The 25342-nt window shown below is 35.8% G+C and overlaps 8 protein-coding genes, 1 non-coding gene and 1 pseudogene across 13 annotated transcripts; 5 read left to right on the plus strand and 5 right to left on the minus strand.

The window, feature by feature from the left end:
- Positions 1-786: 786 nt before the first annotated feature.
- On the minus strand, positions 787-1459 carry AT3G21460 (Glutaredoxin family protein). The gene has a single exon (NM_001084729.3). It carries the CDS (start codon positions 1363-1365, stop codon positions 1057-1059), a length of 309 nt encoding a protein of 102 aa, NP_001078198.1. The 5' UTR covers positions 1366-1459; the 3' UTR covers positions 787-1056.
- A 2718-nt stretch (positions 1460-4177) lies between these two features.
- AT3G21465 (adenylyl cyclase) lies at positions 4178-6962 on the plus strand. 2 transcript variants are annotated; one of them, NM_113041.4, is made up of 11 exons: positions 4178-4375; positions 4454-4561; positions 4655-4809; positions 4920-5013; positions 5109-5179; positions 5256-5362; positions 5481-5602; positions 6043-6131; positions 6247-6306; positions 6391-6495; positions 6573-6962. In NM_113041.4, exons 1-11 carry the CDS (start codon positions 4240-4242, stop codon positions 6690-6692), a joined length of 1167 nt encoding a protein of 388 aa, NP_188783.2. In that variant the 5' UTR covers positions 4178-4239; the 3' UTR covers positions 6693-6962. The 2 variants fall into 2 exon arrangements, with proteins under 2 accessions (NP_188783.2, NP_001319609.1); NM_001338535.1 differs by having other exon boundaries at positions 4198-4375; positions 4640-4809.
- Positions 6963-6992: 30 nt separating this feature from the next.
- Positions 6993-8650, plus strand: AT3G21470 (Pentatricopeptide repeat (PPR-like) superfamily protein; the record flags this gene model as incomplete). The annotated part of the gene is made up of 1 exon (NM_113042.4): positions 6993-8650. One exon carries the CDS (start codon positions 6993-6995, stop codon positions 8562-8564), a length of 1572 nt encoding a protein of 523 aa, NP_188784.3. The 3' UTR covers positions 8565-8650.
- A 5-nt stretch (positions 8651-8655) lies between these two features.
- On the plus strand, positions 8656-10504 carry AT3G21473 (uncharacterized protein; the record flags this gene model as incomplete). The annotated part of the gene is made up of 4 exons (NM_001338536.1): positions 8656-8762; positions 9335-9811; positions 9929-10024; positions 10492-10504. Coding segments are annotated over 4 exons (693 nt in total), but the record flags the coding sequence as incomplete, so codon positions are not given.
- Positions 10505-10883: 379 nt separating this feature from the next.
- On the minus strand, positions 10884-10955 carry AT3G21475. Its single transcript has one exon. It is a non-coding gene; the product is annotated as a tRNA-Pro (tRNA).
- Positions 10956-11054: 99 nt separating this feature from the next.
- AT3G21480 (BRCT domain-containing DNA repair protein) lies at positions 11055-15692 on the plus strand. The gene is made up of 8 exons (NM_113043.3): positions 11055-11301; positions 11512-11952; positions 12351-14332; positions 14496-14765; positions 14848-14928; positions 15020-15131; positions 15223-15289; positions 15390-15692. The coding sequence occupies exons 1-8, from the start codon at positions 11220-11222 to the stop codon at positions 15478-15480; spliced, it is 3126 nt and encodes a 1041-aa protein (NP_188785.2). The 5' UTR covers positions 11055-11219; the 3' UTR covers positions 15481-15692.
- Positions 15693-15721: 29 nt separating this feature from the next.
- On the minus strand, positions 15722-15973 carry AT3G21481 (annotated as a pseudogene). Its single transcript has one exon.
- Positions 15974-16554: 581 nt separating this feature from the next.
- Positions 16555-17159, plus strand: AT3G21490 (Heavy metal transport/detoxification superfamily protein; the record flags this gene model as incomplete). The annotated part of the gene is made up of 3 exons (NM_113044.1): positions 16555-16590; positions 16701-16782; positions 16867-17159. The coding sequence occupies 3 exons, from the start codon at positions 16555-16557 to the stop codon at positions 17157-17159; spliced, it is 411 nt and encodes a 136-aa protein (NP_188786.1).
- Positions 17050-20211, minus strand: DXPS1 (1-deoxy-D-xylulose 5-phosphate synthase 1). 3 transcript variants are annotated; one of them, NM_180289.4, is made up of 9 exons: positions 19956-20211; positions 19664-19780; positions 19418-19582; positions 19180-19330; positions 18650-19099; positions 18268-18575; positions 17914-18195; positions 17550-17834; positions 17050-17435 (listed from the first exon to the last, which is right to left on the minus strand). In NM_180289.4, exons 1-9 carry the CDS (start codon positions 20082-20084, stop codon positions 17397-17399), a joined length of 1926 nt encoding a protein of 641 aa, NP_850620.2. In that variant the 5' UTR covers positions 20085-20211; the 3' UTR covers positions 17050-17396. The 3 variants fall into 3 exon arrangements, with proteins under 3 accessions (NP_850620.2, NP_001327775.1, NP_566686.2); NM_001338537.1 differs by having other exon boundaries at positions 17050-17461; NM_113045.3 differs by having other exon boundaries at positions 17126-17435; positions 18268-18572; positions 19956-20113.
- A 990-nt stretch (positions 20212-21201) lies between these two features.
- AHP1 (histidine-containing phosphotransmitter 1) lies at positions 21202-23279 on the minus strand. The gene is made up of 6 exons (NM_113046.4): positions 22968-23279; positions 22612-22742; positions 22451-22519; positions 22275-22346; positions 22114-22186; positions 21202-21981 (listed from the first exon to the last, which is right to left on the minus strand). Exons 1-6 carry the CDS (start codon positions 23025-23027, stop codon positions 21922-21924), a joined length of 465 nt encoding a protein of 154 aa, NP_188788.1. The 5' UTR covers positions 23028-23279; the 3' UTR covers positions 21202-21921.
- Between the last annotated feature and the right edge of the window lie 2063 nt (positions 23280-25342).

A 25342-nucleotide genomic window follows, 5' to 3' on the forward strand; every position in this document is an offset into this window, starting at 1 on the left:
AATATGGAGAATACAAGCTTACAAAGCCTTAACTAATTGGGCTTACCAAAAGAAAAACAGCCCAAGAATTTATAACATAGGATGTCACTAAGAAAGAGATGGAAAGAAACTATCTAGATCATATACATTTGTATTGAACCTTAACAAAAACTAAGACTCCGAATGGATTTCGAACCTCACAGTGTGGTGTGGTTCCAACAGTAACAAAAAAATATATATATATGTGTGTGTGTATGAATATATTTTGGTACTATTAGACCATCTTTATTGCACAAAAAACATAGTGTCTTTAAATTTTTTTTAAAAATGAAAAACTAAAATAAAATGTTATTTAATGCTTTTAGGAGGAAGACCCGTGTCTTCCATGTCTCTGCAAAGACATTTTCTTACTTTTAAAGACATCACACTTGACTAATAAATGACTTAAAATTAAAATAATGTTAACTTTTACAATAAACTATAGTAAAGACATCTCTAAAAAGTCACCAATGAGGATGCTCTTAGAACCGCTTCGAATTTTATCCGTAGTTGAATTGCACGTTTTCATTCATAACCTAGGTGTGCAACATGTGTTAGAGGAAAACAGTATGGGCTTCCATCAGTTATTACCGTCTAAGTACCTTAAATCTACAAATAGCCTTAAAATTGTAGATCAGTTAAAGCCAAGAGAAGAAATCGACAAATGAAAGACAAACAAGTTATAAGAGACGGAAGATTAGCTGGAAAGTTGTCGCCAAGAACCTTCGCTTGTGGATTAAAATGGCATAAACTTGTTATGATCATGAGTTTGATTCAATCGTTTGCAAAGAGGTATTTGGTCACTTAGAGAAAGTTGCATGTATTTTTGACTTGTGAATTAATTTGTAAGGAGTAGGAAATAAAACAGAGGTTTATGCGACCTCGCCCATAATGGGTTATAGTTAATCATTAAATCAACCTCCACATAGACATATTTAATTACTCTCAATACAAAGTAGTTCCTCTTCACATATGCTTTAATTAAACGTACATAAAGTGAAGAGACTTTCAAAGGTCAAAGTAAAGATCAAACGAGTGCTAAAGCCACAAAGCACCAGCCTCCTTGAGCAATATTTTCAATGATCCATTGAGATGAAGAGTCATGACAGTATTGGCCGTTCCTACGAATTTCCCTCCAACAAAAACCGCAGGAACCGTAGGGCTACAGCCTAATCGGGCCAAGGCCCACTCGATATCTTTCCCATACATGTCTTGGTCGATCTCTACAATTGCCGGGCTCACACCTTGCTCGTAAAACAACCGTTTAATTGCATGAGACATGCAACACGTACTCTTGCTGAATATCACCACCGCTCTTTGCGACGCTAATCTTGCTACCACATCCATTTGTATAGTAATACTCTTTTGGTATGTATATTATTTTCTTTGAAGTGATTGGAGATTTAATGTTGTTTTGATGAGTTTGTTTTGGAGAGGTGAGTCTTGGAACTCTATATATACACATATACTCGCATGTAATCTTTATGAATAGAGGTATCTTGGTATAATGATGGAGCAACGCTAAAGGGAGAATCTTATTTTGTGGGGAGATAGATTGTGGATAAGAGAAGCTGATGATATGATGCTCGAGAGTTGACAAATTGTGAGTAAGAGGATAGAGATTGATATGCATATAGTAGTAACTTGTGATCATGATGATGTATGAAGAGAAAAAATTCCAATATTTGGGGATCAATATTACGTGTTAAGGGAATGTCAACTTTGTTGATTCTCGTCGATCATCACTTTTCTTGCCGCAAGGGGATTTACGTTGCCATTTATGACAAGTACTGAACTAGACAGAAACTCAAATTCCAAAGTAGATTAAATGGATTGCTTCTTTTTATTAAGTTAAACCATAGTAGAGTTCTCACACTCCATGCACGCTCTCAGTTTTGTAATTGCATTTTTTTTTCTTTGTTTTGGTTAAAGTTTTGTAATTGCATGTTGGGTTTACTATGTAAAACAGTTCATATTCTTAGTATTTAAGATGATGGGACATAGAATTCGTAGTGACTCTTGAGATATCAAAGAAGCCATAATCCAAAAACAAAGAACCGTACGGCAATGCAAGTGGCGAGATGACCATTGTACTTAAGGCATAATTAACCACGTCATCAGCAAAATTCCTCAACTAGCTAGCTACTATTGGTTTAGTGTGTCATCGTCATTGTCGGTAAGATTTGGACTCATCATCATTAGTGATTTTAATCTCCTGTTGATATTGTTCGAAAGAATGTTTGATGTAATCACCAAATATAATATAACTGCAACAATTGATGATTAATTGGCTAAAATATTATCTATTTGGCCATATGATGATCGACAAAAACGTTAGGAACCAATTAAGCACCTTAGCTACGACGGATTCTTCTGAATACGAAAGTGGTTTGCGCTATTAGTTTCGGACCCGTAGTTAGAAATCTTCCTTTCAAGTTGAAGTTCATTCACTTTCTTTTTTTTCAAATCTTTGGTTTTTTAATTACATTCATTATAAAACAGTTTTTTTTGGTGAATACAATTTTATATTTATACAAAAAAATTGGCTAAAAAATGGCTTGAAGGACAGAGATCTCTGTCACAACGAGCAATCTAAGTATGCTTTGATGATTAAGTAAACACATGATTAGTTTTTATTTTATGTACTTAATTAGTTTTACCTTTTGTACTACCATAGTTATTTTTGGAATTTGAAGTACTACACTGTTCTGACTTTGATTCTCGAAACGTGTAATCTGAATTTGATACCAACCTAGATGCAACGATATGTCTGTTGGTGATTAATTGGCTCAAAACACTATATACTTAATTCTCTTTACCATCCTAACTTTGAATCGAAACTAAAGCTGATGTAATCACAAAATCGGATGTAACCGAAACCGTTGATGATTAGCAATATTCTAATAAGATCAGTCAGATAAATCACGCTATAATACTAGTGGACGATCTTTGGAATTGGACCTCCTGAAGCATATATCGTCATATATATGAGCATTGGCGCATCTAGCTAGATATATAGATATATTCTTGATATACTATGTTCACCTACTAGAAAATTCTATATCCATTTCTCATATTTTTTTTGAAAACAAATTATAATTTTGGAGTTGACATTTTGCAATTTGAAATTCACTTGTTTGGGACCAATATTTTAAATATAAAATCTCCTGAAATTTATTGTTTCTCCAACACCATAGATGTAAGATTCTTCATTATAACATAGGAAACAATGTTGTTAACATTGTCTTAACATCTTTAACATTCTTACACAAATCCATATCATTGTCCTGAATAGCGCCAAAATGATGTATTAATATGGAAAAAAGTTGATGCATAATATGTATTATGTATGTATCGAGCTTTATTCATTTAACTAAAAATAAAAATTATAAAAGATGTAATATATGCATGGAATAGGATCAAGGGAATATGATGACAGATTGAGAGTAACGTGATCATTCATGAATGGGCCTGTTGGATAAAGCTATCGATTCTCCCAAAGATAAACATATATCACCACTTGTTACAATCTCATTACCGACTTGCCGTCCCTAAAACCAAACCAATTAATACGTGTCAATATCCTACTTACACCATTCTCATTCAACAATTTTTCTGTTTTTCATGGTCTGAAAAAAAACCTTAATACTAAATTTGAAGACACCTTAACAAATGAGGATAAGAGCATATTCATCATGAAAAATTCAAAAATTCTACCGAGCGTCGTTAGCTCAATTGGTAAAATTCCTAGACGAATCTTAGAGGTTGCCGGTTCGAGTGACGCTTGGGACGAAACTAATATTATATGCGGTGGTTTTGGGCCTGGAGGGATTACAAGATTCGGCCCAAAACCTCCTGATATTCAAAAAAAAAAAAAAAAAAAAAATTCAAAAGTTCTTTCAAACAAAAAAATTATTAGATGTTTTTGAATTTTATATAACTAAATTATAGTTATTAAAATAAAATCAAACCAATGTACAAGAGAAAAAAAAAGTGTGGTGTGGTGTATATGGTGGAGAGAAAAAAAAAGTGTGGTGTATATGTCCAGCGAGAACTAACGGGGTCATTTATTGATGAATAACAAGTTTCTGGGGTGTTTTATGAAAATACTATTTTTTATGGGGCAAAATCCGTAAACCCTAAAAATACAGAGTTCTTGCGTCAAAGAGACTGATTTGTTCTTGTGACACTGAACCATTGGAGTTGACTGATCCCGATATCATGCAATATCTATCGCACTCTCGTAGAATCGCTCGGGCTTTGAAACCACTAGCTCTCGTCGAGACCGATGTGAGATTTGTATCCAATGCTCCTTCTCATGTTGTTCATCGATCTCTTTCCCACTCTGTATTTCCAGGTACTATCTTCTTCATTTTTCACACTTTGTTTGTTTCGTCGTTGAAGCTTTGAAAAATGGGAACTTTTTGGTTTATAGGAAAAATGGATACTTGTAATCAGTTATATGCTCAATCACCTATGACGGGGTTGATGATGTTGAGAGCTAACTTCTCCTCTGAAGCAAAACATGTTGAGAATCCTACAGGTTGCTAAATTTTGACTCTTTAGTTAGAAATGGAATGGCTTTTGACACTTAGTTAGAATGTTTCCTGATCGAATTTAGCTGTGTGTGTTGCAGAGGCTGTCAAGGAATTACATAGTAAAATACTTGATTCTGTGAATGTCAAGAGATCGATGCCTCCAAATGCTTGGTTGTGGTCATTGATTGACAACTGTCGGAACGAGGATGACATTAGTTTTCTGTTTGATGTTCTGCAGAATCTACGGAGATTTGTGAGTGCTTTATTTCTTCTCCCTTCTGTGTCCCTTGTTCTGTTAGAGAATTCTCACTACCGAGTCTGAGGTTTAGTTTCTAACTGACGCTTTTACATGTTGGATTGTAGAGATTGTCCAATCTTCGTATTCATGACAACTTTAATTGCAATCTATGCCAGCAAGTTGCTAAGACTTGTGTACGTGTGGGGGCAATTAACCATGGTAATAATCCAAACCTTATAGTTTTAGGAGTTAGTTTTGCTTCACTTTTGTTCCCACAAACTGTCAAGGCTAATATATTTTAATTTGGACCACAGGTAAAAGGGCTCTTTGGAAACATAACGTTCATGGTTTGACTCCTAGTGTTGCATCTGCACACCATTTACTGGTATTGCGAGCCATAAGTTGGTTGGTTTTTTCTTTGGTGCACAGATTTTTTAAGGTTGTTTGATGGTTCGTTGTAGTCATACGCATTAAAGCATAAGGACGCCAAACTGATGGATGAAGTTATGAAACTCCTGAAGATGAATAACCTGCCTTTACAACCTGGGACAGCGGATTTAGTTTTCAGGTGTGTAGGAGATCAGTTTGTTGCTCATTTTTCAGCAGATTTAGTGCTCTGATTTCCATGGCTTATTAATTCAAAGAGCTTTAGTATCATGCAATGAACTTCCACTGAATGTTTGCAGGATCTGTCATGATACAGATAACTGGGATCTATTAGTTAAGTACTCGAAGAAATTCTGCAAAGCTGGAGTCAAGCTCAGGAAGACCACATTTGATGTCTGGATGGAATTTGCTGCCAAAAGAGGTACATTTTGTGTAGTTGGTTTCCTTAGTCTTACTTCCAACGATTCTTTGGTCGATAGAGGAGCTTGTTACAACCATTCCGTAATTTGAACTTGTGAAGTGGTCTTGAGATATGTCTACGTAAACATCAGACAAAGATATTAACCTATCATATCAAAACAGATATGCCAACATAACTGTTAGCAAAACAGATCATTTTTGGTAGCCAATTTGGTAAAAGGGACCAGAAGTATGATTTTTTTTATTTTTCTTTTATGTAATCTCATGAATGACCTGACCACAAATCAGATTTAGGCTCCGTTACTGTTAGAACAGGCAAAACTTTAGATGTGAGCAAGAGAATTAAATCAGAGCAGAACACAATTAGACTTGTAAAAAATTTCCTATACAATTTGGATAATTGCTTACTGTCTCTGTCTTATTGTACTCTTGCTTTATCAGGAGACACAGAGTCGTTATGGAATGTTGATAAACTGAGATCTGAGACTTACACTCAACACACCCTTTCCGGTGCTTTTTCATGTGCAAAGGTAAAACAGTTCTTTATGCTTCCTCATGTTATGGACAATAATCACTCCTGTTCATAATTTCTAGAACCAAATTTCGGATTGTTCTTGAAACTTTTGCTCTCTCTCTCTCTCGCAGGGTTTTCTGCTAGAACATAAACCTGAAGAAGCTGCTGCAGTCATCCAAATTATCTGTCAGGTGTGAGCAAGAACCTGTTAAATATCTTTTTCTTTTTCCAGGATCAAAGAAGTTTCTTAAATACCTTGTGTATATCATTCACAGGCGTATCCTGATGAGAAGAAGTCAGCACTTGAGGCTGAATTCAAGAAGCTGGTAAACGAGTGGTCTGTTGACATTATCAAGCACCAAAATGAACAAGATAAGAAGGTAGAACTCACTCCTCTTTATGTTTACCTAAAACCAAAAAAGCTCGTAACCTAAACCATGTCTCCTTAAAAAAACAGGACGTAGCTGCATCACTGAAATCTGACATCCCTGCAATGGTCAATGCTTTGGTAAACTCTGGTTTGAGAGTAAGAGTGGATTTAAATGAGTTAAACAAGAATGAAGCTCTTCTTAGCTGATGATTGGATTGATCCATTTTACCGCAACTAGAAGATCAGTTCAAGACAGAAACAAAACATTTCTGTTCAGTTCCGTGCATGCTACATTAGCTGTTTCCTCGTTCTTTTAGGGTTTGTCTTTAGGACACTCAAATAACCAAATTTGAAAAGAAGAAAAAAACAAGAATTTTGATTCTCAAAGAGACCTTTGTACTTTGATCAACGAAGCAAACTCTCATTTCCTTGAAAGTGTACTTTTTTATAAGTCAATATTATTACAAGACTAGCGAAGAGTGTTTCTTTTTTTGGTCACAGTGATTGATGAATTTGGAGGAACATTTATCGTTAGGTGAGTTTCATGTGTCGAATCTTATAAAGAATCATATATCTAGAGGATCACCAATACAAGCTCTGGTTTTGTACGGAGGAATCCGCCGCAGAGGAGTGTATTTTCCGGGATGGGTTCCTTTGATTTTAAGGGCATGTGCTTGCGTTGTTCCACGTGTTGTTCTTGGGAAGCTGTTGCATTCTGAATCAATCAAGTTCGGTGTTTGTTCTGATGTTATGGTGGGAAGCTCTCTGATCAGTATGTATGGGAAATGTGGATGTGTAGTTTCTGCACGTAAGGTGTTTGACGAAATGCCTGAGAGAAACGTGGCTACTTGGAACGCTATGATTGGTGGGTATATGAGCAATGGTGATGCAGTTTTGGCTAGTGGATTGTTTGAAGAGATATCGGTTTGTAGAAATACGGTGACTTGGATCGAGATGATTAAAGGGTATGGGAAGAGAATAGAGATTGAGAAAGCTAGAGAATTGTTTGAGAGAATGCCTTTCGAGTTAAAGAATGTGAAGGCTTGGTCTGTGATGCTTGGAGTTTACGTTAATAATCGAAAAATGGAGGATGCAAGGAAGTTTTTCGAGGATATACCGGAGAAGAACGCCTTTGTATGGTCATTGATGATGTCTGGGTATTTTAGGATAGGTGATGTGCATGAAGCTAGAGCTATTTTTTATCGAGTTTTTGCTCGTGATTTGGTGATTTGGAACACTTTGATTGCTGGTTATGCACAGAATGGGTATTCTGATGATGCTATTGATGCTTTCTTTAATATGCAAGGAGAAGGGTATGAACCGGATGCGGTAACGGTTTCTAGTATTTTATCTGCTTGTGCTCAATCTGGTCGTCTTGATGTTGGCAGAGAAGTTCACTCTCTGATTAATCATAGAGGAATTGAGCTTAACCAGTTTGTTTCAAATGCTTTGATTGATATGTATGCGAAATGTGGGGATCTAGAGAATGCGACATCCGTGTTTGAGTCGATAAGTGTGAGAAGTGTAGCATGTTGTAACTCTATGATCTCGTGTCTAGCCATACATGGGAAAGGCAAAGAAGCTTTAGAGATGTTCAGCACGATGGAGAGCTTAGATTTAAAGCCTGACGAGATCACTTTTATAGCGGTTCTCACTGCTTGTGTCCATGGAGGCTTTCTAATGGAAGGTCTAAAGATATTCTCGGAGATGAAAACTCAAGACGTGAAACCGAATGTAAAGCATTTTGGATGTTTGATACATCTCTTGGGACGCTCCGGGAAATTGAAAGAAGCTTACAGATTGGTAAAAGAAATGCATGTGAAACCGAACGATACAGTATTGGGAGCTTTGCTTGGTGCATGTAAGGTTCATATGGATACAGAAATGGCTGAACAAGTGATGAAGATCATCGAGACTGCTGGAAGCATCACTAACAGTTACAGCGAGAACCATCTTGCATCGATATCGAACTTGTATGCACACACCGAAAGATGGCAAACAGCTGAAGCGTTGAGAGTAGAAATGGAGAAAAGAGGTCTTGAGAAATCCCCAGGGCTTAGCTCACTAGTTTTGACCTGAGTCTATACCACTTAGCTTTATTTGAAGAAGTAAAATACTTAGTGATTATGAAATTGCCTTTATAAACAGTGTTTATACAAAAAATCCTAAAATGGGATTTGATGATTGTTATCTGCTTGATATTGCAAAGTGCAGACATATTCCCATTAGTGGTTGGAGAAAAGGCAAAAAAATATGGTCATCTCAAGATTCGAACTTGTTGGTACCCATTTCAACCTATACAAATTACATACCACTGGACCAAACGCAAACTTATTAAAAGTTTCATTTCTGCTTCTACCTCTAGTTGGTATCTTTTTCACGGCTTTGTTCATGTGGTCTCCATTCTAGTTGTGTTCTACTCTTAGGTGCTATGTCCTTATATAAAATCTATGTGTTCACAAGCGATCATCTTGGTGTCAGTCCTGTCAAAATTGTTGATAATTTTGTGGTCCACAGATAAAACTAGGAATACCTTACTATCTAGCTATATCTTAAGATTTTATGATCACAGGAATACCTTACTATCTAGCTATATCTAGGCATATATTTCTTACTAGAACCATATTTGTTAAAGAATAAATATTCTTTGTTTTTATATATCATTTGTTGATTTTTTTTAAAAAAAATTTACCACATGATCCGTTAGATTGATATTCACTAAATAAGATGTTGGAGAAAAAATTATTTCTACTGAAAAGTAAAACAATCTATACATTTAAATTAGGGTCAATTTAACTTTTAGGCACAATTTGGTAAGAATATTTTTTTTTTGTTTGACCTATAAATAGAATAGACTCGACAATCGATATTGTTTCGACGACAAAGGTTTTGCACTATAAACATCAAATTCACTTTGGAATGTGTCGTTCAACCTATCATTCCTCCCATTCTAGGAGGTGGTATCAACATCGTGATTCCTCCGAATGTAGATATAGACCTGAGTGTAACTACGGTGGACAAAGAAAACGCGTATTGGGATTTCAACTTGGTTTGATAAGACCGGGAAAAACCTTTGTCAAAGTTGTTATAGAAGTTGGAAAAGAAGTCATTCTAAACATACGCACAACGCCAAAAGACGCACGCTTCCCGAAGACTTACAAAAATAAGCCACCTACTTCGTATCTTGTGCTTCAACCAAAGAGATCTCAACATTATCCGGATTTTTGGAAGATAAATTGGTCAAGTACTCGTCACCACCCCACACTGGCCGCAGAGACAGTTCTAGGTCAAGAGATACTGAAGCAACAAATCCTCAATAGGCTGAGGTATCTTACATTTAATGCTGATGGAGAGTTAGTTGGTTTGTAATAACAAATGTTGCTCTTTCTCCTTTAAGAAACTTAACGTATGTGTTGTTATCAGAGTTTGTGCTTTTCAATCAGAGCAACAAATATAAATGTGGTTCCAAGGTTATACATCGTGATTCCTCCGAATGTAGATATAGACCTGAGTGTAACTACGGTGGACAAAGAAAACGTGTATTGTGACATGTCTGGTATATGTATTGAGTTAGATTGATATTCATTAAATAAGATGTTGGAGAAAAATTATTTCTACTAAAAAGTAAAACAATCTATACATTTAAATTAGGGTCAATTTAACTTTTAGGCGCAATTTGGTAAGAATAATTTTTCTTTGTTTGACCTATAAATAGAATAGACTCGACAATAGATATTGTTCCGACGACAAAGGTTTTGCACCATAAACATCGAATTCAGTTTGGAATGTGTCGCTCAACCTATCATTCCTCCCATTCTAGGAGGTGGTATCAACATCGTGATTCCTCCGAATGTAGATATAGACCTGAGTGTAACTACCGTGGACAAAGAAAACGCGTAGTGGTGATAATGGTGAAATCGTGGGAGGTGAAAGTCTTTTTAGTTAGGGTTTGTTCTTGTAAATCGTAAAATGTATGTGGAATATGAATTTCTTATATTAATTTTAGAGTTGCTTATTGTGATCGGTCTGGTCTATGTATTGAGGTAGAGTCATTATGTGCACTTGTCATCATTTAAATAGTTTGATTGATGTTAACTTGTGTGTTTTGACCTGAGTATGTACAACTTAAAAAAATGATCAAAATAAACATGATTAAGCGAGTTCTATGCTTTTTTATACACAAATATCGATACCATGTATATTCAAATCAAGAAAATATTCAAACTAACTATTTGAACTACAAATTTTTAGTGGAAAAAAATATATTGACCTAAACGGATGGATGCTGGTACAAACTAAAATAATTTATTATGACGATGATGTTAGAGTTTGTTAAACAAAATAGTTATATTGAAGGAATGGGTTTTGATCCCAATAAACAATTTTAAAAAAGAAGAAGGGGCGTTCCGAGAATTGAACTCGGGACCTCTCGCACCCTAAGCGAGAATCATACCACTAGACCAAACGCCCTTTTTGTTAAATTGTTACAACAGTAACTTTATATATTATCTATTGTTTATTTCCCTCCAGATATTAGGTAGTTCACGCTCCCCGCGAACCCTAACGAGACCACTTTACTGTCTTTTGCGCGCCTAAAATTCCCCGTGTCGGCTTTCTTCTTCTTCTTCTTCTTCTTCTTCTTCACTTTTGGATCTACATTGAAATCGCCTCTAGAGAAATCAAACCCGGCGAATTGGACTATCGTTGTCGGAGTTTGTCAGTGGATGAATTGCCATGGCTAAATCTAACCAAAACTTTTCTCCGTATGAAGAGACCCAGCCGATTGATTCTAATCCACCTTCTTCTTCTGATTCTGGTAATTTTTACACTTACTAATCTCTTGTAGGGTTTATTCTTCATCAAAAGCTCCGATTTTTGCCTCTCATCGATCTGTTATATAAAAGAAATTTTGATTTTTCTGAGTTCTTGCTCTGTAATTTGAAGATTTTGGAAACTAATATGTGGTTTCTTAGTTACTCTTCTCTGTAGTTTACTATTACCTGACCTAATTTGTTTTGAATCTTAGGCGAGGATAAAGATAGCTTGCTTGGGGATTGTGACACACAACCTGTTGATGACAATGCTTTGATTAATGATCAGTATATGGAGACTCAGGTCATGGATACTGAATGTGATAATGAAGAATTTCTTCTTTGTAATGAAACTCAAGCAGTTGATTTGGGATTTGAAACCGGAGAAGAAGTACTTGTAGAGGGGAAACAGTTACTTGAAGCTTCTGATGGTTTGGCTACTCAGGTTTTGGATCTTTGTGATGATGAAGTTGTTGTGGATAGTGATGATGATGTTACTGATGTGTTGGAGGGCAACAGTGATCTCTCTGATAGTGATGACTCGGGTAGTAAAGCGGAAACTGTGTTATCTAGTGAAGAGAATAGACAGGATGCTAATGAAAAGGTTAAATCAGCAGTTGTCTTTGATGCTTGGTCGAACGAACATGGAGTTTCTGGTGAGTTTCTTACCAATATTGCAGAGTTTGTTAATGAATATTGAAATTTTAAGTTGGCTACTTAGGTTCAGTATAGATTTATCGGATCACAATGTCTTGACCTAATCTTAGTTGCTTACCAGCCTATAAGCATGAGAGATATTCTTCGTTAATCAGTTGCTTACCAGCCTCTAAGTATGTTTTTGTATATAGTTTGTAACTCCATTGTTAATGTTCATGTAATCTTTTAGAAGATGGAGATCTTAATCTAATTAGGTAGTCATATTTTCCTGTGTTCTATTAACAAACCATTGGTAGTTGCAGACTTGCAGTTATTTTAAGACAATATCTGCCTTGCATTCTTTTCAAGTTCCCTCTCTCATTTGCACTTTTCCAATGACCTTTTTTTCTTTTACCAGGAAAAAAGGTGGCTAGGTTCGCTTCAGTTCGTTCAGCAGCTTTTCGTGCTTCTGCTGTGGCAGCTCGTGTTGCAAACCAAAAATCTGCCAACACTGACTGTTCTACACTAATCAACTGTCATTCTTCTGGGAAAGGAACCACACATAATTCTGGTCTAGAAAATAGTGTTGGGGAAGTAGGGAATCAGCAATCTCTTACCAGTTTATTTGTTGAAGAGAAAAAGGACTTAAGAACAGGAAAAAAAACAGCGAGGAAGCTTTTCGTAGAGGATTTCCCTGAAGAAAAATTTCATTCTACTGATTGCAATGTCGATCTGGGGAATTTGAGTTATATTGGCTCTCAAGAACCTGGTGAGGAATCCCAGGCCAGTGCTCTTAACTTGGTTGATAAGCTCATTAGTGAGTGCCGTCTAGAGTTTGATTTTGAAGTTCAAGCTGACTATGGAAGGAAAACAGAAGATAAATCAAAATTTGTTCAGATTTTTAAAGGTCCACAAGAATTAGCAAAGAAGGTAAGTTACAAAAGTGGAGCTGTTGGAAACAATATTTTCGACTGGGATGATAATCGTGAGGATGAAGGAGGGGGTGATATCTATCGTAGAAGAAAAGATGAATTCTTTGGCGTTGCAAGTAAAAGACGGGAATTTTCTAGCTTGCCTAGAGAACAGAAAAGAGAACTGATACCAGTTGCAGTGGATAAAAGATGGGCTCGTTCTGATTCCAAACTGTTGAAGCATAGTGTGACTAGGAGCCGAAAGAATATCCAGGGTGCTAAAAAGAATCTTGGCAAAGAGTTAGATGAAGTTCGTGAAGCGGCAGTTTTAGGGAATGATACACAAGTGGCTGCTGAAGCGATTGATGATCTGTGCTCTGGAGACCGTGGCAAATTTGATGGTGAGGCGAGTTGTCTTACAGGAAAGAAACTGTCACCAGAAGAAGAGAGAGGATTTTCTCCCGGTGGAGTCGTTACTAGACAATCCAAGGGAACTAAGAGGATTCAGGCTATGAGTAAAGATGAATTGTTGAAAAAAAGAATGAAGAAGGCTAGTCCTAGTCCTGCTAAAGCTTGCCGGACGAATATCGAAGGATCTTCAAATGGTGACCAGCTTAATAAAGAAGGTCCATGCTGCTGGAAGAGTAGGAAGGTCCAGACTGCTTCACGAGAAACTAAAAAGAATCTTGTTGACGAGTTTGATGAAGTTTCTCAGGAAAGTAATACAGAAATGTTTGATAGGCATGAAGAAGCAGAAGCAGGCCCTGATACACAAATGGCTGCTGAAGTGATGAATGCTCTGCACTCTGGGGACGGCAGGGAAATTGATCCTGAGCCAAATAATCTAATAGGTAAGAAATTGTTATTGGAAGGAGGCATTTCTAGGTGTGGAGTCGTTACCAGAAAGTCCAAGAGGATCAAGGGGATTCAGGCTGTGGACAATGATGTTGAATCATTGAAACCAAAAAACAAGAAGGCTAGATCAATTCTTGCTAAGTCTTTTGAGAAGAATATGGATAGGTATTCAAAAAATGACAAAGTTGATACGCCAGATGAAGCTGTTGCGTCAACCACAGAAAAGAGGCAAGGAGAATTATCAAACAAACATTGTATGTCTAAGTTACTTAAGCAATCACATAGAGGTGAAGCTGAGGTGTTGAATTATCCCAAGCGGAGAAGATCAGCTCGTATTTCACAAGATCAGGTTAATGAGGCTGGGAGGAGTTCAGATCCCGCGTTTGATACTCCAGCTAAGTCTAAGACGCCGTCAACAAATGTATCGCCTATATGCATGGGTGACGAGTATCATAGACTTTCTTGCAAAGATTCATTTACATCACACACTACAAGGGAATTTCGTAGCTTAACCGTACCAGTAGCGGAACCTATCTCCGAGACAAAGAGTACTAGAAAGAGAAGAGATTTGGGTAGTATATGTGTCTTGTTCAGCCAGCATCTTGATGAAGATGTGACCAAGCATCAGAAGAAGGTATAGTTGGGTTTCTAACTGTAACTTTAGTTACCTTCGATCATGTGACCTTATTCCTTGCTTTTTCTTTTACAATTGGTAGTGAATTTTCAGTTTTGCATTAACCAAGTCTTCTAGACAAAAGTAAACCTCTTAACAATCTGGCATATGATATGTTTAACAGATTTTGGCAAGGTTTGATATCTCGGAAGCTTCCTCCATGAAGGAGGCAACACACTTCATAGCTGATAACTTTACGCGCACAAGGAACATGCTAGAGGCAATCGCTTCAGGCAAGCCAGTGGTCACAACACAATGGCTTGAAAGCATCGATCAAGTAAACATATACGTTGATGAGGATATGTATATACTCAGAGATTCAAAGAAGGAGAAGGAGTTCTGTTTCAACATGGGGGTTTCTTTGGCTCGTGCACGCCAGTTTCCGCTACTACAGGTATCTAATACTCTTTTGGTTTCAATTCTTTTTTTACCTCGTTTATTCTCCCTTTTCGGCTCATTATATTTACATATTTCAGGGAAGAAGAGTTTTTATCACTCCAAATACAAAGCCTGCTTTAAACACAATCACTACTTTGGTTAAAGCAGTTCATGGACTGGTAATCATTTCTTCACCTTTTTACACTTTCATGTGCATGTTTTCAAAACTTTTTCTCCCCGAAACTGATCCATAATGAAAACAAATGCCAGCCTGTAGAAAGACTCGGAAGATCTTCCCTAAGCGAAGATAAGGTCCCAGAGAATCTTCTGGTCTTATCATGTGAAGAGGATCGCGCTATCTGTATACCCTTTCTGGAAAGAGGTGAGTTTTATAGTTTGGTCTATATAACTTCTGCTTTTGTATGTGGTAGATTTCACGGGGAAATCACAGTTTTTCTTTTCCTTCTTCTCAGGGGCCGAGGTATATAGCTCGGAGTTACTACTAAATGGGATAGTTACCCAAAGGCTTGAGTATGAGAGGTGGGTATTGTTATTAGACAATAAATTCTTATATTTGTCGAACAAAGCTTTGTCTCATCTCATTCATGGCTTCTTACTTGGGAATCTTGAACTGTGTTAGGTACCGTCTCTTCACAGACCATGTGAGAAGAACGCGGTCAACGATATGGATCAAAGACGGGAAAGGTAAGTTCCAACGTCGTAGCGGGTAAAAGAGTAAATGTGATCAAACTCCTATATGATAGTTCAGTTTTAGATTAGTTTAGAAAGTGGCTGTATATGTAACATGTTTGGCTTAACTCGTGTAACTATAATCTGTTGGGTTTTGAGTCATTATGAACAAATTGAAAAGAGGAACAACGATAGAGATTCTTTAACCTTTCTATTTCATCATTGAATGGTAGCTAAATTATTTAAAAAATCGATGGAAACACCCAAACTCAAAACCAAAGGCAAACATTCGCCTCCGCTTCCATCACCAGCAGTGAAATCTCCTCCACAGAACATTTGATTAGGTTCAAGACGGTGGAAGATTGATCCCTTGTAGTGGAGTGGCTTACCAAGCTTCCCCATCCCTTTCTCCCTGTGTACATAGGGCCCGGAAATTCTCCGCCGCTCGTGGTGTCGTGTCTGCAAAGAGCTCCATCACAATCCGACCACACTCTGCTGTCCACGCTCAAATAAAAAAAAAACTTTAGGATTAGCTTTTACTACTTGTTCAACGCCACCACGCTCCACCAGCCGGAGGAAGAACATTAACGTTTAATCCACCACCACCTCCACCAGCGGGTGGTACGAGTTCGGCAACAGGTTTAAACGTTAATTGTAAAACCAACATTAGCCGGAACGTTAATTGAACAGGTGCATTGGCTTCATTAAAGCTCAAACTTACATAGTAGGGTTTACCGGAGATTTACCGTAGATTTTTACGTATTTCTCTAATATATAATGGATTATCCTAACGATATCTAAATTATTAAATCTAATGATATCTAAGTCACAACATTACACTATTTTTTTTTTAAAAACGAACCGTTATCACAATTCACATTACAATGAGATTCAATTAAGTATTCACACTTGCATTTCACACTTGCATCTATTAAACTCGAACAGAATAATTAAGGAACGGTATTAACCGTCAATAACTCCCATCCTAAATCTAAACTGCCATTGCATCACAAAATTCAAAAACTATCCGACTCTTTTGAGTTTTTGTCATCTCTTGTCGCTTCAGACATAAACTACAGTCTGAACTTCATAAACTAATTGTCGTCGATTCAACAATGACGAAAGATAAGAAGAAAAAGGACAATGTCAGAGTAAGATCTTACTTAACATTCTCCTTTTTGTTGTTAATCCTCTGTTTTTTTTCCTCTGTTTTCAATACGTTACTTCATTTGTTTTCTCAATTTTCTTCGATATGTTGTAGTATATGGATGTCGAATTCAATGTATCGATGCATTGCAACGACTGCGAGAGAAAAATCGCTAGAGTTATTTCCAAATTCAAAGGTATAAATCAAAGTAACGTTTCCTTCAAAGGTATATACATGTTTTTTATAGTTTCTAATTTGAATGATCTATGAATTTTCATAGGAGTTGAAACGTTTGTGACGGATATGATTAACCACAAGGTTGTGGTCAGGGGAAAGATTGATCCGAACAAGTTGTTGAAGAAGCTTAAGAAGAAGACTGGCAAAAGAGTGAAGATTGTAGTTAAGGAAGAGAAAGGTGAAGAATCTAGTAAGGAGAACGAAAATGTTCTCGAGATTGATATGGAATCGATTTGTTTAGGGGATCAGTCGATGTTCGGGTTTTGTGATTGGGAGATGGAGAAATTTATGGTGTTTAGTGATGAAAACGTCAAAGCCATTTGTTCTATTTCTTAGCCTAGTTGAAACGAGATATAAGCAATACACACAAAATCATTCTTGAATGTGAATGAATTTATTCAAGATGTTATATAACTATAATATATCCTTCTTCTAAGCGGGTTCTCTCGATATAGGTTTTTTGTGGAAAGAGCACTCTCATGGAGATCCCGTTACTCCCAAAACAATGCTTCTCTAGGTGTTCCCATTAAGTTAAGTGCAGTGGCTGCAATGTGAGACGCTGTGAGGCCAGCTTCAGCTAGTTGATCCATTGGTGATCCATGTTCGATATACCTGTCAGGTAGTACCATTGGTCTCCACTTTTGTCAAAATGAAAGAACATTTTAAGACAGGTACCAAATGGTATACAAATGAATATTAAGAATGTGTAAAAAATTGTTAATGTACCTTGAGCTTTCCATCAAGAAGGCCATCAAGTGCAAGAAATTGTACCACATGCGATCCAAATCCTCCAATGGAACCTTCTTCAACCGTGATCAAAACCTCGTGTGATTTAGCTAAGCTACGAATGAGAGCAACATCTAACGGCTTACAGAATCTTGCATCCGCTACTGTTATCTTTAATCCGCGTTCGCTTAGCATAGATGCAGCCTCTAAACATCTTTGCACCGCTGATCCATAGCCCAAAAGCGCAACCCTCTCGCCGTCCCTTAGTATCCTACCTCTCCCAATCTGAAATTAAAAACACACAAAGATTAAAACTTAGAATGTTAAAGTTTTGGATTCACAATATTGTTTTTACTAAACATACCTGAAGAGGGACACCTTTGTTACCAGGAGGAAGTGAAACACCAATACCATTTCCTCTATGATATCGAAAGCAAGAAGGACGGTCATCAATAGCTGCAGCGGTTGCAACCATGTTAAAAAGCTCTGCTTCATCAGATGGAGCCATTACTATCATGTTTGGTAGACATGCCATAAACGTCACATCAAATGCTCCACAATGTGTTGGACCATCTGCTCCCATAAGTCCTGCTCTATCTATTGCAAATCTCACAGGCAGTTTCTGTAGATCAACATCATGTACAACCTACACAAACTAGTTTTAGTCTAGTTACCACATCACAATAAGCAAATAACCAAAAATATGTGACTCTATTACTTGATCATATGCCCGTTGCATGAAAGATGAGTAGATTGTACAAAAGGGCTTAAGTCCTTCGCAAGCAAGACCAGCAGCGAAGGTAACTGCATGTTGTTCTGCTATGCCGACATCGAAACACCTTGTAGGAAAGCGGCTTTCGAAGAGATTCAACATGGTTCCACCTCCCATGGCTGCATGAATGGCAACAATATCTTTGTCTGCCTCTGCTTCTGCAATCAAGGCCTCCACAAAACAGGAAGTGTAAGACTGAGTCTTGGAAATATTTTTGAACTGTTTACCTGTTTCTGGATCAAATTTTAAAACTCCTGACAAGAATGAGAAATATGGATCAATCCAAGAGTGCTTAGTATAGTCAAGAAGATATGAAAATTAATTTTACCATGATACTTGTCATCAGCTCTCTCTGCGTAAGGATATCCACGACCTTTCTCAGTCACGACATGGATAAGAACCGGTCCTATGGTTTTGGTGCTCTTTAATGTTTCAAGAATGGAGACCAGATCATCTATGTTGTGTCCATCAACTGGACCAACATAGTGAAAACCAAGTTCTTCAAACAGTGTTGAACTAGTCTCTCTAATCATTCCACAATTAGATTGCAGCCTACTAAGAGCACAGCTCAGAGCTCCAACAGGTTGAGTTGGTCCATCCAAGTTAGCAGTAGGCAAAGATACTTGTTTGTTGTCGTTGAGAATCACAATCATGTTGGAGTGTAAGTAGCCAGCATTGTTCATTGCTTCATAAGCTTGTCCAGCTGTCATAGCACCATCGCCTATAACCGAAACCACGCTGTTGTTCATCCCCTTCAAATCCCTCCCTACAGCCATCCCTGATTCACAATTTCCGCATGCATGTTAGGAAAGTGATTTTTCTTGTTTTCTTGTGACACAAGAAAATAACAAGTATGACCTAAGCCTGCAGATAGTGTGGTCGAACTGTGCCCGGTGCCAAAAGAGTCATGCTCACTCTCTCTTCGCTTGGTGTAGCCGGAGAGGCCATTGGTCTGCCTTATTGTCTTCATCTTTCCTCTTCTTCCCGTTAGAATCTTGTGAGGATAAGACTTGTCAAAAAGACAAAAACAAAACAAGTTAAAAACACTTGTACATGTAGCTAAAGGAAAACTTATGCTTGCAATGAGATAACCAACCTGATGACCAACATCCCAAAGGATCTTATCATGAGGAGTATTGAAGATGTAATGAAGGGCCACGGTGAGCTCAACAACACCAAGATTCGAACCCAAGTGTCCTCCAGTTTTCGAAACATTAAAAATAACATCAGATCTCAACTCGTCCGAAAGAACTTTGAGTTCCTACATAGCAGAACACTTTTTCATCATCACATCCTTGATTTGACACAAAACAAGGTTCAAGACTTGGATTAGGATTTATACTTTGATGGAGAGATTTTTCATGTGCATTGGATGGTTGATTGTGTCCAATAAAGGAGTTGGTGGTCTGTTTGAATAATATTCACCTTTCTCTGAAAATGTTGTTGCTCTTACTTTTGACTGAACCAAAAAAAGATGTTATGTTATTTTCAATTAATTCAATAACTTTCACAAACTTAACAAGAACTAGTGTACGTATATAGTTTCTCACGGATAATCTGCAGAACTTTGATAATAATGCAACTTCATATAGTAATCAATAAGTAAAAGAGGGAAAAAAGAAAAAAACTCTTACATATTTTGTAGAAGACATAGAAGAAGGTTTAAGATATTTTAGTGAAGGATTCCTATTTATGTAAGAAGGAAAGGCAAATACGGAGAGAGCCATTTGAGAGAATTTGTTAATCTGTGTTTGATATGACATTCCAACGTATATATAGTGGTAGTATCAATAAAATGTAAAGCTTACTAATCGAACTCTTTTAACACCTTAAATCCACGTAGAAATGTATTTTGTACAAATTTAATATCAAAATTTTAGAGAATAGCTTTCTGTTCACACACATGTTAACGTCTTATTAAAGTTTACGCTCTTTAACAACGGTCTAAATTCATTTGTCCGCAAGATACACACCTCTTATTCCCAAGTTAGATGTTGGTATAATTCAAGGTATATGATTTAATTTAAGTGACAGAAAAATGATAAATAATTCAGACCACAAAAGTTGACCACAAGTATTTGGATACATAAGCCTTATTTAATTTTCACTATAAAAGTAGTTAAGCACGGCTCTATTGCTCGTCTCAATCACATCGACGTGATATTTATATTATTGGGGATAGTTCAAATAGAAACTTAAATCAGTAGCCGTCAAAAAAGTAGTGTATTGACTAATGTACTAATCCAACGGGAATCACTTACACCATATTGTGGCTTTGTGGGAGACTTTAATTAAGAGATGTTTGTATGATAATTACATTACATATCTGTACTTTCAAATCTACACAAAATATACGTAGCGTAACCTAACACATTAATGAATAATGATGCATGTATAATGTGTTTCATGTGTGTTGAAAGTTGTAACTAGTGATTTAGACTACAGATAGGAGAAAACTTAATGGAATTATTCAACCTATCTCTTGTCTTGATTACTGATTAGTCTTCTTCTTCTATGCATATATTTTCACCAAAACATGCTTCCCTTTGGATACTATGCATGTTTGAAACAATAAAATAGGAATAAGATATTGATTATAACCAAAAAAAAAAAAGTGTTATTTACCCTATGATCCTTATTTAAATTTGTAATCGATAATAACAAGGTGGAAGAACATATAAACATCATATTTTTGTCATATTGCATAATTAATGGTATGGTTCATTATACATACGAAATTACGAACTGGAAATCTTAATTATTATTGAAAAGACAAAAAGGTCACTTGAAAACAAAATTAAACAGAAGGTACAATTAAAGGAACTAGTAAAGTTATGAACAAACGATGAAGGGAACGCTCATTCTTTACCCAAAAAAGTTCAAATAAAAAAGATGGAGCACTAATTAATACGAGTATAGAGCAATACAAAGTTATAAGTGGTAAACTAGAAGTCTAGAAATCGAACATGAGGTTATAAATTGGAGCCATATATAGTCGACGACAGGTCACGGATCTGTAAGTAATTAAGAATTTTGTCATTATTTTATTTTTAGCTACATTATTTAACGTGCACTCACATAGTATAACTTTATTTTTTTCTTAATTGCATTGTATAAATGTCTGAAAATCTTTAGAGATTCGTCGAAGTGCAATCGTAATAAAAAAAAGATTTCCAAGATCATCATGGATGTTTAGTACGGGCCCTTTGTTATCATCTTGGGCTACTAAAATTCATATGGCCCATCTGTGTTCTTTGGTCAAGGACTACAAGACTTCTAACTACTTCTAACAGTTACAGTAAAACAACAACCTAATACCTAACCAAGTTGTCCGGATCACATTACCTTGATGCGTACATTATCTTGATCAAACTCTATATAATTGTAGTCATGACTCATGACTATATGTTTGCTTGAGATCTTATTTTACATATGTGGGATTTAGATGTGGATTAAGAAACGTTTTAGCATGTCTCACTCTTCCAATGGCACAAAGAAAGAAGTTCACATAAGAACCTTTTTTTGATAGTCACATAAAGAGAGGAAGAAGAGAGAGTCCAAAATGAAACAACAATGGACAGAGATGTTTATGAAATTCACTCAAAATCCGAGTTCGACGGCCGGGATCATTCCACCAGAAGCTACAATCTGTTGCTCCAGCTGCATAGATTCGATCATCAAAACCAAAATTGAATCAGATAAGTTTCAAATGTTGATCAAAATATTGTATAACTAGATAAGAGTTATGTGGGTGGTTTTATAAAAAAAAAAAAAGTCTCTTTGACTTTTTACCTTGAACAGAGTCTCTAATCTGTTTTTCACAAGATAATACTCTTGCTTCACTTGTTGCAAACATCTATGACATCTGAAATTTTTCAACGATGTATTTTCCTAATCAGATCTTAAAACAAAGAAATAACGAATGGACCAACGAACATATCGATTAAACTCACGCTTCGACATTTTGCTGCTCGCAGAAGCTGCGGAAGACAACACAAGCATTCTTAACTCTCTGTGCTCCTATACTGTTATTTTTTGGCAATATATATTGTTACACATTTCAAGATCAAGAAAATGTCATTATCATTGGATTAAAATCAGAAATAGCCAGTTTTGTTTTTGTTGTTACCTGGAGCTGCTACCTTTGAGTTGATGAACATGGGGATCAACTTTTTTAAAGTCTACAACTTGTTGATCTCTGCCCGAAGCATAAAAAAACAGTGAGAAACACAAGTTTTGGAAAAGAACAAAAAAAAAAAGATTAAAGAGAGAATGTGTAAAGAAGATTACAGGGAAAGTGAGAGATCATTGAGAATCCTATCAGAGTCTTGGAAGAAGAGTGTGACAACTTGTGAAACAAAATCTGGATTGCTTTCATCTTGTAGTTGTTGCAGCTGCAAGAACTGGCTGTCCAAAATCCCCTTTTTTGTATTTACCCAAAACAAAAGACTTTCCATAATCAGAAACTAATTTTACATAACCTAAACTCATGATTATCTTACCAAAGAAACTACAAAAGCCTAACACATTTTTACTATAAGTCCTAAAACCATTTTTACTACAAGTCCTAAAACCAGAAAGAAAAAGTTGTGAACGTTAAAACAAGTTTTCTGATTATTTGATCTTTTCAAATGTGAAAAACTTACTTCTAAGAAGAGTGATTTGGTGTAATCTTGCAAACTCTTCTGCTTCTGAACCAAATCCATATTCTCTGTTATTTGCTTTTGTTCTTTATTTCTTTGTTTCTCTCTGCCAATAATGGAGGTAAGAAAATGTCCAACAAAATCCTCAGTACTTAAAAGATGAGAACAAAATCCTCCGTATCAAAAAACCCTATTTTTTAAATTTAAATAGTTTGTATTTTATTATTACAATTTTGGTTTGGATGTGAGAAAAGAATCCAAAAAGAAAGAAACTCTTAAAGAATGGAAGTTGGTCGTGCTGTCAACTGTCTAACCATTCGCGCCTTTTTTTCCTCGTTTTTTTTGCAAATGTGATAAAGACATAAGAAGAGCATTTGATACTTCTTGATTTGTCTTTTTTTTTCTTAAGATTTTAAAACATTTTATTGGTTCGAATATTTAAATTACTGTACTACTGATGAAAAGCATATACTAATATGCACAGCTCGCATTCAATGTATCTTTCAAATAGCATCTCTAGGGAAACTTTATTTGTAATATAATTTTGATTTGATCCTCATTGTTTTTGTCCAACTAGCAATTCTTTTATTATAATAATACATTGATTGGTTAGTTTATTTTATATTGATGTATCACAAATATCGTAACGTAATGGGTTTATCAAGGAAATTGTGACTTTGAGAACTCAAATGCCGCCTAACACTTTGTAATGTTGTTCAAAACCAAAACTAAATGCAGCTTATAATTTCTTTAGTCATATATCTCGTCCAATCATTTGGTGGAATTCTTATTAAACTAGGATTTATCATATTTTGTGTTATACCAATATTTTTCATTATAATCAACCACTTATCACAATTCAAATGTTTTTTCGTGATTTCTCAAAGCTTTTCTATTTACTCGTTTGTCACTTGCTCTATAAATTTCTTTCAACTAACAATATTTCAAAACAACCTAACAATATATATGCAATAGCTCATATCCTTTCAATCTTTCATAGAGTACTACATACAATATATTTTTACGTAACATTTTCAACTACAACGATCAGCACACCAGTCTCATCTTTTTCAACCACACTATTTCTTCATTTGCATATCCCTGGTATTTTCGTCACTCCAAATACTTTCCCAATCATACTCATACACACCATTCTTATCTATTTCCTCATGCACAGTAAAATGACAATTTTTTCCTTAGACAATTCGTATTTTCAATAACAATTTCAACACGTCAAGCCAAAATAAAAATAGTAAATTAGTTTCACTGTATTAATTTCTGCAAATTTGGGTAAACATCAACGCTTTGACACGTCTCACATGATGAATGGACATGGGACATGCAAGAACGTAGGATGCGTTTAACGAATGGCATAAAACGTATTATATATACTAACTAACCAAAGATTATTAGTGGTTCTTACTTGATAATGGGTCCATCGTAAGAAGGTTCCATCACTAATTATGGACCTTTCAAATCTTATTATGAATTTTGATATCTTACATTATATTATCTCCGTATAAAAGTTAAACTGTGCTTCCTTAGTTTTTAACAAATTTATACGTAAAAAGTCAAGAAAGAGTTTGCACTCACCCATATCTCCAAGCAATTTATTATAAGAAAATCCTTATAGCCAATAGCCATATCAAGTTTTTAAAAAGGTTTAAAGCTAGAATACAAGTCGCTGTAGACGCAGCCAAATACGATATTATTTACTAAAAACAAATAAAAGGTAAACATGCAGAACGAGTTAGTCGATTTGTTGGTTCACTGCCAATTTCAGGTTAAGTTCAATTTACACAAGTAAAATAAATTAGTTGTCAATTTTATCTCGTGTATGGGCTTGGTTGGTTCAACCGCAAACAAAAAGAAGAAAAAAGTGAGTTTAGATATTAAAATGGTGTATTTACATTTGTAACACAATACCGTAAAAACAATCCATGTTGACGTAATGGTTTCACATACGATAAACACACTTTTAGATCATGTAAAATACAAATGCATGTAAACGTAGATTTTAAAACACAAGTCCATATTCTCTATCAATTTTGTGTTATCACGTTTACAAATTATGTTTGATAAAAGAAAACTAACCGCATTTTAACATATAAACACAAAAACAACACATTCAAAAGACATTCAAAGTCGTTGTATAGTCTTAAAATTTTTACGGATCCATAAGAGAAACTTCTCTTTAGATTCAGTCAAGATTCATCACCAAACGTGTGCTTTATTCGACGCCTTAGAAATTTCTTCGCATTTAGTTCCAAAACTCAATAACTTATCGAAGAAATTATAATCAACCGTTTTAGAAATTATTGAGTCTTCGTGTGTAGACATATAGACAAAATTTAAAATAGTTTGACTTAGTCAATGTT

Source organism: Arabidopsis thaliana, chromosome 3, assembly GCF_000001735.4.
Source record: "Arabidopsis thaliana chromosome 3, partial sequence".
Lineage (NCBI taxonomy): Eukaryota > Viridiplantae > Streptophyta > Magnoliopsida > Brassicales > Brassicaceae > Arabidopsis > Arabidopsis thaliana.